The 13,357-nt window shown below is 48.1% G+C and overlaps 1 protein-coding gene across 1 annotated transcript; it reads left to right on the forward strand.

Annotated features, from left to right (window-relative positions):
* Positions 1 to 4,708: 4,708 nt before the first annotated feature.
* Positions 4,709 to 11,900, forward strand: LOC107115587 (zinc finger protein 2-like). The gene is made up of 3 exons (XM_015417329.1): positions 4,709 to 5,407; positions 8,096 to 8,222; positions 10,510 to 11,900. Exons 1-3 carry the CDS (start codon positions 4,709 to 4,711, stop codon positions 11,898 to 11,900), a joined length of 2,217 nt encoding a protein of 738 aa, XP_015272815.1.
* Positions 11,901 to 13,357: the final 1,457 nt, after the last annotated feature.

Genomic DNA, 13,357 nt, shown 5'->3' on the forward strand with positions numbered 1-13,357 from the left:
CGGGGGGTTACCCGCCCCCCGGGCACATTTGGTAACCCTAGTTAGAATGGATAAAAGGAAGTACTTCTTCACCCAAAGAGTGATTAACACTTGGAATTCACTGCCACAGGAAGTGGTGGCGGCTACAAGCATGGACGGCTTCAAGAGGGAATTAGATAGGCATATGGAGCAGAGGTCCATCAGTGGCTATTAGCCACAAGGTATAGATAGGGGCTCTGGGGCAAGTGATGCTCTGTCTTCTTGGTGCTTGGGGGGGATCAACAGTGGGAGGGCTCCTAATGTCCTGGCCCCACTGGTGGACCTCCTGATGGCACCTGCTACTTTTGGCCACTGTGTGACACAGTGTTGGACTGGATGGGCCTTTGGCCTGATCCAACATTGGCGTCTCTTATGTTCTTATGTTCTTATTTTCAGGGTAGAATATTTTGAGAGTCAATGCCCCCTTCGGCAGACACAACTAGGAATGGGCTCTCAAAAGCTTCTACCCTGGAAATCTTCTTGGCCTCTAACTTGCTCCTGGACTCGAGTTTAACTGTTCTGCTGGAGACCTGGCATGGCTGCCGTCTGAAACGAATTTTAAATAGGTTGTTCTTTGTTTTTGGGCCTTTCTGGTGTGTGTGCGCATGTGTCCCCAGGATAGAGGCCAAGAAGTGTTCAATCTTTCAAGTGCCTGTCAGTTAACACTGCCATTCTTTGGAATATGTGGTGGGGGGGGAGATCCTCCTCTCCTCTGCCTGGTACACTAACGATGTCTGCTGTCTGGATTGTTAACTGCTTTTGCTTTTCTGACCTTGGGTATTCCAGCTGCTCCTGACTAGCTGGGAACAAAGGGCTCTGTTTTACCCGCTCTCTTTTCTGCGCGCACGCGCACAGCGCTTATTGGCTTCTGCTTGTAACGGGAGTGTTTTGAAACTAGTGTAATTCAGGGTGCCCTGCTGCTTTGGGCCATTCCTGACAAAAGAAGTTCACGTGTCATAGTTATGAACTACCAATAAACAGAATTCTTCTTGTGAAGCGCTGTGTGGTGTGATCTGACTGTCGAACCCTGACAGTGCCAGATGAGGCTTCATTCAGGCCCGTTTGATTTTGGTTCTGTTGACTGACTTGGGTGGCATGATTCCCCCCTCCCCCCCGTTTCTCATACTAGTGGTCAGGGGTCATTTCCTGCCGGAGCGCACACGAGCGGAGCTCTGGCAGTAAAGAGCCCAAGGGGTGGGCACATGCAACAAGCCCCACCCCCTGCTCCCACAGCCCTCAGTCAGAGCAAGAAGCAGCCAGGTAAGTTGGAGAGCCCCCCCCTGCCCCCCGGTCCAAAACACTCCAGTGGCGCCTTTAAGACCAAGTTTTATTCAGGTACAAGCTCTCCCTCCTCTGCAAGGACAAATTTGCACGTCCCCCCCAAAAAAAAAGCTAGCAATCCAAAACAGTCCAGTGGAGCCTGAGCGGTGGGTGTTGCCTTCTGACACGCTTCTGGTGATGACAGGGGGTGTGGCATATGCAAATAAGTTATGCTAATGAGCTCCTGCACCTCTTTTCTACGAAAGGACCCCTGCTAGCGGTTAGAAATGATTAATGGAGAATAAGTCTACCGGCCATGGTGACTAAAGGGAACCTCCACAATCAGAGGCAGTGAACCTCTGACTCCCAGTGCCAAGAGGCAACCTCAGGGGAAGGCCTCGGCCTCTATGGCCTGTTGTTGGCCCTCCAGAGGAACTGGGTGGCTACTGTGTGAGACAGGATGCTGGACTCAATGGACCACTGGTCTCATCTAGCAAGGCCCTTTTTATATTCTTATATGTAAGATTTCTGGAAATTTTAATTGATTAATTTTATCCTAGGTATTTATACCCTGCTTTTTCTGCCTGAAAGGAACGCAAAGTGGCTCAGAACATGATTCTCCCCTCCTCCACACACACACACACACCCCGCTCTGCCACGGAAGCTCCCCAGGTCACCCTCTTTCTTGGCCTCACGGGGGGGTGTCGTTGTGAGGATAAAACGGAGATGGGGAGAACAAGCAAATCAGCAGTGCTGGTCAGGGTTGACAGCAAATATTTATTTGTGTGCTTCATTTCTAGTCTACCTTTCTTGCGGCGACTCAGGCCAGGGTACATTTAAAATAATGCAACAGGGATAGTCCAATTAATTAATTAATTCGGTCAGCTAACCACTTGCCATGCCCTGGGTGCCTCAGGCTAGTCTGATCTTGGAATCTAAGCCGGGTTGGCCATGGTTAGTACTTGGATGGGAAACCACCCAGGAAGCCCAAAGTTGATATGCAGAGGCAGGCAGTGGCAAGCCACCTCTGTTCCTCTCTTGCCTTGAAATTCCAATTCCAATAACTTTTATTGGCATAACCTCTTGTCTTGAAAACCATATGTTAGTTGGGACTTGCCGTATGTTAGATGGGACTTGACGGTACTTCCCACCACAGCCCTCTGAAAAGCCTGAGCCCTTAAAACCATTCTTAACTGATGCCACAACAGTGCCAGGTAGGAAAGGTAACAGGGAATTCAGTTCCTAATCAAGGCTTGAAAATAGGGAAGCCAGGCTCCAGGTGGGACCTAAGGGGCCCCCTGGAATTACGACTCATCCCCAGACTACAGAGATCAGTACCCCTGGAGAAAATCAATGCTTTAGAGGGTGGAGTCTCTGGTATTGTACTAGAAAAAGCCAAAAGAAAAAAAAAAACAAGTTTCAGCTCCTCCACACCAGCTTCTACTGAAAAGAAACTTTCTGGATTTCCACTTTGGGCACCCTGTCGCCACATGGATTAAATGAAGAGATTGACTGGTTATGTTAGTTCTGGTTTTTTATATGCTCTTTATGTTTCATCACCCATAATGTTATATACAATTCCCCCACCACCATCTTCGACCATTCAGACAGTTAGATACCCCTCTCTCCCTCCCCCTCCTTCTATGTTTTCCCCTCCCCTCCCTTCCCTTCTCTAGCCCTCCCTTCTAACATTTGAAGCTGCATTGCATAATTGGTTAGGATTGCACCTATATTACACCTTCTTTTAACATCTGGCATCTGTTTCACACATGAACACACTCTGGGAACTGAATTATGGCCCAGAACAGAACTGTATGTGCAAACTTCTAGAAATACTTTTATTGGAGCATATGCAATGTTACTTAATATTTTAATCCAGCTATGCATTCATGTTATGCCATTGATTTCATTTATAGAATGGTGGTTCCAATGGACTGAAGGCTCCTCAGTATATACAGAATTGACTTAAGAAGACCATTGCTAGGAGCTTCACTTTTTTAGTGTAAGTAGCTACCATTCTGTATGAATATATTTTTTAAAAACATTCTTTTTGAGATAAGGCAGTATATGATTTTATTACATCAGTATCTTTTATTAATTTCAGAACTCATACACTACCAACCACACCTGAAAAAATGTTCTATATTTTATAATGACATTGTTACAGTTTTGTGTCTAAAGAAGTTCCTTTGGGCTGAAACATGTTCTTTGGGTCCTTTGGTTAAAATACACGTGTTGCCATTGTTTTGATTCTTTGTTGTTGGAAGTGCAACTTCACCTTGTTGCTGTATATTATGACCGGAGTGTTTAGTGGTATCCTGTGTGGGACATTTTTAATACTAAGATTCTGTGCACTGTGTAATACATATTTATATTTTATTTTATTTTCTAGTCGCTCAAGCTTTTGGTTCCTGACATTCTGTGGTAGTGTACCCCACTGAGGTCCCTGTCCTCCTCAGGCTCCATGCCCAAATTTCCAGGGGTTTCTCAACCTAGATCTGGCAACTTTACCTCCCCCCATCCTCCACTGGTGGACGGGGGTACCTGGAAACCCTATTTCACAACAATGCAGGCCCTGGCCTTAGCAGCCACAGGCCCCTCACCTCTGAATTTACAACAAATGTCTTAAAAGAGCTATAATACATATATATTAAAAGTAGTCTTGGAACATTAGCCACACTACAGAGATGGAAGATAGGTGGATTTTCCGGGCGTTATCTCACCGGCACATCTGGGAAGCGTAGCGCTCCCGTGGGTCACCCGAGGCTTCCCGCCGAAGACGCGCAGCAAAAAACTAGTACCTCGGAGGTACTAGTTTCCGGAAACCGCGGGGCAAGGGCAGGCATCTGATCGCGTTTCTGGTGGCTTCCGGCGCCCGCCCATGTCCCCTCGCAAAAAGCTTTCCCCCCCCAAGTCTCCATGGATGCGCACAAGCACCCAACGGAGCATGCGCATACTTCAGTGTACAGGGGGAAAAACCCGTTTGCCCTGGAGGAAGGTGAAGAGGCAACCGCTTGTCCAACCGTCCCCAGGAGCCGCACAGAAGGCAGCTCAGAGTCGCCCAGAGCAGCGACCCCCCCCCCTCCGGGAGACTTGCCTTTCGGTTTCATTGTCAGGACTCAAGCTCCTTCTTCCCCACCCCTTGGCCACGTCCCTTTCTCCCTTCTCCCACCGAGTGCCCTTCTGGGACATGTAGTCCGTTTCAGCCGCTTCTTTGCCGCATGGTCATGTGATCGGCACCTCCCCCCTATACACGGGACCTTTACGGGACCTCCAGGAGACGTCTGATCGCGCAACCGCGCCTTATTTTGCCCCGGGGCTAACAGCTACGCTTCCCCCCCGCATTTTCCTGCCCGTGTGACTGGAGCCCTTGTTTCTCTTTTAATTGGGATTTCTTTTCTAATCCAGAAGCTGCTGCTAGGAATAAAAAATGGAGGGCCGGGTCTCTTCAGGGCCCAAATCAGAGGAGTCACTGAAAGTAGAAGGAAAGGACCCTCATGTTGCCCAGGTGGGAACCATCCAGGAGTTTCTGCCTGGGTCTGCCCCACAGCCCATCAAGCAAGAGGGGGGGCTGCAGCAGTGGGAATCCCAGTGGCGGGAGTTCCTGAAGACTATGCAGCTTCCACACTCGGGACGAGAGTGCCACCAGTCAGCTCCGGCCTGGTCGGAGGAGGACACCCAGGACTTCCTGGTATCTTTCAAGGGAGTAACTTGTGCCAAACGACGGCTTAAAGGAGCGCCTGCAGCCCAAATTTTACCAGGACTCCCTGAAGAAGCCCAAGAAGGCCTCATTTCTTCTGTGGAAGTGAAGGGAGAGATTTTGGAAGAGGAAGAGGGCAACCTGGAGACGCAACGCCAGCGGTTCAGGCAGTTCCGCTACCAGGAGATGGAGAGTCCCCGAGAGGTCTGTGGGCAGCTCCGGGAGCTTTGCCATCAGTGGCTGAAGCCTGAGCAGCACACCAAGGAGAGAATTCTGGAGCTCCTGATCCTCGAGCAATTTGTGGTTATCTTGCCCCAGGAAACGCAGAGCTGGGTCAGGGAATGTAATCCAGAGACCTGCACCCAGGCGGTGGCCCTGGTCGAGGGTTTCTTGCTAAGGCAGGAAGAAGATGAAAAACAGGAGGAGGAGGTGAGAGAGGTCCTGAGGGGGAAAGGATGGCCATTGTGTTGCGAATGTAGGAAAGTGGGGGTTGCCTGACTAGTGTTGGGAAATACCTGGAGATTTTGGGGGTGGGGTCTGGGGAGGCCGCGGTTTAGGGAGAGGAGCAATCTCAAGAGGTCCTAATGCACAGAGTCCCCCCTTCAAAGCAGCCATTTTCTCTCTCCTGCCAACCGGCAGGGGGTGAGGGAGACTTACCAGGAGAAAGAGGAAAGCCCAGGCCATGTCACTGGAATTGCACAGGAAATGATATCATCATGCCAGTGACATCTGAGCAACACAGGTATTTGGGCAAAAACTCTATGGTAAAAACAGCTTCTACCATAGAGTTTGTGCCCAAATACCAGAGCATCACCCCGACATTACTGACATGATTATGTCACTTCCTGTGCAAAGACATGGTCTGGGCCTTCCTCTTTTTCCTGATAAGTCTTCCCTGTCGGCCAGCTGATCAGCAGCTGGTAACCCTATTGAACAAATAGGAAGCTGCCTTATAATTAATCAGACCCTTGGTCCGTTAAAGTCAATATTGACTACTCAGACAGGCAGCAGCTCTCCAGGGCCTCAGGCAGAGGTCTTTCACATCATCTACTGGCCAGTTCTTTTAACTGGAGATGCCAGGGATTGGGCCTGGGACCGTCTGCATGCCTAGCAGATGTCCTACCACTGAGCCTCAGCCCCTCCCTGATGTTTGGGTCCTCTTCAGAAAGGAGTGGGGTAAGGGAGAAAATTACTTGGCCCAGCCTTTTGGGCGCTTGGAAGAAAAGACCTGTGGGATTGCTATAAAGATTCCTCTACCCAACATCTCGTTTCAGGAGGTGACTAGCCAAAAAGCCTACAGGCAAGGTATGAGGGTACCAACCCCCCATTCTTGGCCCTCAGTGTCTGGTAGGGCAAAGGTATATTGCCACTGTACATGGAGGTTCCATTCTTGGTTCTCATAATGAATTGAGATGATGTGTGTATTTGGTTTTCACATGAACACATGAAGCTGCCTTATACTGAATCAGACCCTTGGTCCATCAAGGCCAGTATTGTCTACTCAGACTGGCAGTGGCTCTCCAGGGACTCAGAGGGAGGTCTTTCATGTCACCAACTACTTGATCATGTTAACAGGAGATGTCGGGGATTGAACCTGAGTCCTTCTGCATGCCAAGCTGATGTTTAACCACTGAGCCATGCCCAGGGGGGACAGACAAGGAATCTAGAAATTACTGGAAACGCTATGGTAAAACCAGTTCTTACCATACAGTTTCTGGCAATTCCTAGAGCTACCCTTTATCACTTCTGAGTAGCTCTAGGAATTGCCAGGAAATCTATGGAAGAACTTCCTATAAGTAGATGAGGCCTTATTTTTCTTTTTACTTTTGCTCCTCCTCCTGCTTCCAGCAGCAACAGGCAACAGGGCCTTGAGGATGGCTGATACCCTGTCTCCACCAGGGTTTAGCAGCCCTAGTCTTCCTGCATTTTCCCTGCCCCAGTCCCTTGCAATGGCCATCCCTCCCTGGAGCACCACTGGGGGGCTTTGTCAGGTTTTTTTGGGGTGGGGTGGGGTAAATCAGTCATTACATATTGTAAAAGCATTTTAATGTTATGTAATGTTATACTGATCTGTGTGTAAGGTTCTCTGAATTGTCAGCTTTCATTTATTTTATGGAAGTTTCTAGCTCCTTTTGTTGTTCTTTAAAAGGGGATTAGATAGATTCATGGATTCATAAATCCTTGTCTATCAGTGGCTACCAGCTATGGTGGCTGAGGGGAACCTCCACATTCAGAGGTACTAAACTTCTGAATCCCAGAGCCAGGAGGCAACATCAGGCGAAGGCCTCAGCCTCTATGCCCAGAGGAACTGGTTGGCCACTGTGTGAGACGGGAGGCTGGACTAGATGGACCAGTGGTCTCATCTAGCAAGGCTCTTCTTATGTCCTTAAATGTAAGATTTCTGGAAATGGTAATTAATTAATTTTATCTTAGGTAAGCAACCCGGTTGTAAGTGATCATAGTTAAACATCAGCCTCTGATCTGCTGAATAACAGCTGAAATATTCAGCCACAACAGCCCATCTTGTTGGCTCGTTCCAAGGTTTCCTAATGTAAGATTGCTGGGAAATTTAGTTAACATAGCTGAGTTTTTGCACAGTCATAGAAGCTTGACACTGCGTGCAGTAAATAATCCCCCAAGAAGTATATTGCAATAAAGGCAAATTTACATTTATTCAAGTAGATTCAGTTCACATTCAGGTTGCCGTCAAAAAGAGAGGGAGAAAGCTAATCTAAAGGGTACTTTTCCTATCACGAATGGCCAGTTTGTCCAGCATCATGTGCGTGGGAGTATGAGGGCCTTGTCTCTACAAGAGAGACCTGCAGAGACATCTGTCTCCATGGAAGGCCATGTGAAGAGAGGGAGAGGAGGAGTCAGAGGGCAGCTCCCAGGTGAAGACAAAGAGAGGCATCCTATTCAAGGACATAACGCTTATACACACTTAGAATGATGTAGGGCCTCCCAATGTCAACGCATGATCACTCCAACAAATATTACATGTTTTGAATGTTCAAAAGGGCTTTGTAAATATTATCATTACAGGCCCTGCCTTTGGGGAATGGAGCAGGCAATCCAGTCCCGACTGCGCCTGAGGACTCTTTTTCCTTTGTGTTTCAGATACTGGGGCCTGTGGAGGAAGTGACTGTTCATTCCCCTAAATCTGAGCAGGATCTGTCTGATGTCATGAAGACACAGTTCTCCATGGAAACCAAGCCAGAGGGTGATGTGGAGGAGAGAATTCTGGGTAAGAGTTAGGGCCTGAATCCTAAACCACCTGTGGCCAGAGTATCTGAAGTGATCACCTGCTCCCATACCCAATTGTTACGATTCGCATTAGGGGTCCTGGTTTGGGGTCCCCCATCTTGGGAGGCAAGGTGGCTGTCTACCACGTATGGGGCCTTCCTGAACACCCCATCTGAGGAACTCCTCCTTGTCTATCCGCCTAGTGCCATCTGTTATGGCTTTTAAGAACTAGGTGAGAGTTGTTTTTTATTTGGGCTTTTAATGAGGTGTGATTTTTTTTTTTACTTCATTTATACCCACCTTTCTCCTCAGTGGGGATCCAAAGCAGGTTAGATTGTTCTCCGCTGTTTTGTCCTCACGACAACCCTGAGAGGTAAGTGAGGCTAAGCCTGTGCAACTGGCCCCAGATCCCCCAGCAAGCTTCCATAGCAGAGTAGGGATTCGAACCCAGATCTCCCAGATCCTAGTTCAACACTCTTGACTGCTACACCCCACTGACTCTCTGATCCCTGTCTGAATAAAACTTTCAGGTGAGTAGCTGTGTTGGTTTGAAGTAGCAGAACAAAGTTTGAGACCAGTGGCACCTTTAAGACCAACAGTCTTGTCTTGGGAGACTTCAGCGCCCATGCTGACAAGGTCGCAGCGACACAAACCAAGGACCTGGTGTTCTCCATGGCAACGCTGGGATTCTCCCAGATTGTATCAGGTCTCTCACACCAATCAGGCCACACATCGGATCTGATCTTTGGTGCAGGAGTTGATGTAGATCGGATAACTAAAGAAGACGCATCATGGTCAGATCATGTTGCCCTGAAGGCCCATTTGAGCATCCCATCCCCCACCTGCATAGGGGACAAGCTGATTTAGGCTGGCCCGCAGAGACTTATGGGCCCATTTGGGTTCCAGAATGCTCCCTGGGATCCGATGCCCCCTGGTGACTCATTAGATGAGCTGATAGACTAGAATCTCTGTTTCTCTGAAGCCATTGACGAAATTGCCACACACACCCCAACGTCCTCTCTGCCCCTGGATGAACCAGAAGCTGAGAGGGCTAGCGTGAGTTTGGAGATGATCTTATGATGAAGCAGCAAGAACATCTTATAGGATGCTTATGAAAGCCTATGAGGTGGCGGTGAAGACCGCAGAGAAGGAATTCTGTGCAGCCTCCATCACATCCACAAGCTCACTCCCGGTACAATTGTTTAGAGAGCCAGTTTGGTGTAGTGGTTAAGTGCACGGACTCTAATGTGGGAGAACCAGGTTTGATTCCCCACTCCTCCACTTGCAGCTGCTGGATGACCTTGGGCAAGCCATAGTCAGAGCTTTCTCAGCCCCACCTACCTCACAGGGTGTCTGTTGTGGGGAGGGGAAGGGAGAGTTTGTAAGCCACTCTGAGACTCTGGGTGAATGGTGGGGTATAAATCCAATCGCTTCTTCTTCTGCTTTAGAATAAATAGATTACTAACCTCCTTAACTGAGAGGACCCAAAATGTTAGTGAATTGGATGTTAGCTGCGAGGCTTTTGTGAGGTTTTTGCAGATAAGATGGTGTTGCTTCGCGAAGATCTGCCTGCCAGTATTGTACTGACCTTTAAAGCCCTAAATGGTCTGGGGCCAGCACATCTGTGGGACAGCCTCTCCTGGTACATCCCCCAAAGAGCTCTATGCTCAGCCAATGACAACCAGTGATCCCTGGGCTGAAAGTGATCTGGCTATCTTACTAGGAACAGGGCCTTTTCAGCCATGGCCCCTACCTGGTGGAACTCTCTGTCTAGTGAGCCCAGGATGTTATGTACTCTCATTGATATTTTAATATTGTAAGCAGCTGAGAGGATTCATCTTTAAAAATCAGTGTATAAATATTTTCAACAGAATTACAAAGCTTTTAAGGAGCTCAGTAGGAAAGAGACCCTAGTTCAGAGGGTTGAGTACTTCCTTTGCATGCAGACATTTCAGGTTCCATCCTTGGCATCTTGAGTTAAATTATCACCAGCAATAGGGAAATCCCTCCTTACCTGACTTGGCATAAGGCAGGATCATATATTGATATATTTTAAAAAATAAGATTTTTTTTAAAAGAGATGCACTTCACTTTATTGGCTACACATGAAGCTGCCTTACACTGAAATCAGACCTCTTGGTCCATCAAAGTCAGTACTGTCTACTCAGACCAGCAGTGGCTCTCCAGGGTCTCAGGCAGAGGTCTTTCACATCACCTACTGGAGATACCACAGCCTGAGCTCTTTAAAGGTTCTGTCTTGTATGACTCATATGTTTTTTCTGTGCCAGGAGCTGATGAACATTTGTGGAAGAGGACCTTTCGGCTGGAACAACCTGAGCAAGGGGAGATCAGTAAAATGTTCCTTGGAAGACCCAAAGGGACTTTTTCCCAAGCGGCTGAAAAGTCTGGTATTCGGCAGGGCTCAGAAAGTCCCCAGGGTAGCCGTGTGAGGAAGATGACAAAACAGAACTTTCTTTGCAGGGATGCTGAGAGAGGCATCTGTAAAACTGCCTTCCAAGAGGAGATCCAGAAGAGTCAACCACAACTCATAGTAGCTGAGGAAACACCGAGTAAAGAGAAGCTGCCCACATGCACACATTGTGGGGAAAACTTCGCTAACACATCTCACCTTATTATGCACCTGACAACCCACATGGGACAGGAATCACACGAATGTTTGGATTGTGAGCAGAGACTCGGTCAAAGAATACACATTGTCAATTGTGAAAAGGCCAACATGGGAAACAGATTGTACGGCTGCTCTGAGTGTGGGAAAAGCTTCAGTGACCCCTCATGCCTCAGAAAGCATCAGATGATACACACGGGGGAGAAACCGTACAGTTGCTCGCAGTGTGGGAAAAGCTTCTCACAGCGCTCTGTCCTTTGGAGACACAAGCGATCCCACACAGGAGAGAAATCACACACCTGTGCAGATTGCGGCAAAGGGTTCTGTGACAAAAATTCCCTCAGCACTCACCAGAGAGCCCACACGGGAGAGAAACCGTTTGAATGTTCCGAGTGCGGGAAACGGTTTGGCTATGCCCCGAACCTGGCAAGGCACAAAAAACTGCACTCAGGGGAAAAGCCGTATCAGTGCTCAGAGTGTGGCAAACACTTGTGTGATAAGAAATCCCTCATTATGCACAAAAGAACACACACAGGGGAGAAACCGTACACATGCTCGGAATGTGGCAAAAACTTCAGTTGGAAAGGATCCCTTCTCATTCATGAGAGAACCCACACGGGAGAGAGACCGCACCAGTGTTCAGACTGCGGCAAAAGCTTCTGTGATAAACAGTCACTTATTACGCACAGGCGAGCCCACACAGGAGAGAAACCGTATGAGTGCTTGAAATGCGGGAAACGGTTTGGTTATGCTCCAAACCTAGTCCGACATAAGAAGCTACACACAGGAGAGAAGCCGTACCAGTGCTCGCAGTGTGGGAAATGGTTCTCTCAGCCCTCGGACCTTCTAAGACACGAGTCAATCCACACGCGAGAGAAGCCGCATAAATGCACAGACTGTGACAAAAGTTTCAGCCAGAGGGCCTCCCTCATTGGGCACCAGAGAACCCACACAGGAGAGAAACCATATGAATGCGCCGAGTGTGAAAAAAGTTTCTGTAGTTTTTCTGGTTTCCGTAAACACCAGAGAATCCACACAGGAGTAAAACTATAAGGGTGGTTGGTGTATAGGAATGCCTGTGGTGTGAAACTTGGCTGAAACATTAGATGGCGGGGAAAATGTGGTTCAGTTGTAGGGGAATCCTAACTTTATTGATCCGTGTTAGGTGATCAGCAGTTACAGTTCACAGGATTCCCCCCCCCCATTATAACTTAGGACCGGTGTTCCCTCTAAGCTGAGTTAGCATGAGCTAGCTCACAGTATTTTAGCCTCCAGCTCACACATTTTTGTCTTAGCTCAGGAAGGATGGCTCCAGAGCAAACTAATTTATGCAGCAGCCAAATTGCTCACTCACAACTTCAATGCCAGTAGCTCACAAAGTAGAATTTTTGCTCACAAGACTCCACAGCTTAGAGGGAGCATTGCTTAGGACACTGTTGAATCAGAGTTCTGCCACAATGGGGGGGATTGGCAAAAATCACCTTGATTCATTTTATTTATGTATTCATTCATTCATTTAGATTACTTATAGCCTGCCTTTCTCCTTGAGATTCAAGGCGGATTCCATAGTGTCAGTCAAGTACAATAAACAGGATGGGACGTCCAATGAACGGTGCAATAGAGTTTGAGGAGGGGCTGTGGCTCAGTGATAGAGCATCCGCTTGGCATGCAGCTTTACTGAAATCCAGGTATATATCCTGGTTTATATGAATATATATTCTGGTTAAAGGCCTTCTCTTGATTTCCCCATGTCTCCATTCTCTTGCTCGGTCTCTTTTTAATTTGCATTCGAGCCACAGCCAATTTAGGGCTTTCAAGGCAAGAAACACTCAGAGGTGTCCTGTCGTTGCCTGCCTCTGTGTCGGCACCCTGGGCTTGGTCTCCTCTCCCAGGACTGACCAGGGCCAACCCTGCTTTAGCTTCCAAGAGCTGACGAGATCGGGCTAGCCGGGGTCATCCAGGTCAGGGCTTATCTATCTAAATATTATGTATTTTTATTTATTTTATTTATCTTCTCAGGGCTATTTTTGAGCAGGAACACACAGGAACGGAGTTCCGGCTGGCTTCAGAATTGGCCACGCCCACTACAGCCAAAACCTCTGCATGTGCGTGGCTACAGAGGGAAGGCCTGGAGAGCGACGACCCCCCCCCAGCGACTCTGAGGCAGGGGGGCCGGGGGGGCCCTTGAAGGATCAGGGAGGCATGGGTGTATGGCCTAATATGCTAATGAACTGCACTGTTAGGGTGTGGCCTAATATGCTAATGGGTTTCTGCTGTTGGGTGTGGCCTATTATTCTAATGAGTTCCTGCTGGGCTTTTTCTACAAAAAAAGCCCCGTATCTTCTTCCATTTGTATCCCGCCCTCCCCACAAGTGGGCTCAGGGCTGTTTACAAGGTCACCTAAAAACCTCATGGTAATAGGCAACATCAAATTTAGACACTATATATACATTCAGAGAGTTAAAATTAAAAAAAAATAACAGAGAACCAAGGTGAAAGTTGCCTCCATA

Source organism: Gekko japonicus, unplaced genomic scaffold (assembly GCF_001447785.1).
Source record: "Gekko japonicus isolate JY-2015 unplaced genomic scaffold, Gekko_japonicus_V1.1 scaffold2083, whole genome shotgun sequence".
Classification (NCBI taxonomy): domain Eukaryota; kingdom Metazoa; phylum Chordata; class Lepidosauria; order Squamata; family Gekkonidae; genus Gekko; species Gekko japonicus.

Bases quoted from the DNA above. Each gene is read 5' to 3' on its own strand.
- LOC107115587 (XM_015417329.1), top strand. From the start codon at position 4,709: ATGGAGGGCCGGGTCTCTTCAGGGCCCAAATCAGAGGAGTCACTGAAA. The intron at 5,408-8,095 runs GTGAGAGAGGTC...TTTGTGTTTCAG, and splicing joins ATGAAAAACAGGAGGAGGAG to ATACTGGGGCCTGTGGAGGA. The intron at 8,223-10,509 runs GTAAGAGTTAGG...TTTCTGTGCCAG, and splicing joins TGTGGAGGAGAGAATTCTGG to GAGCTGATGAACATTTGTGG.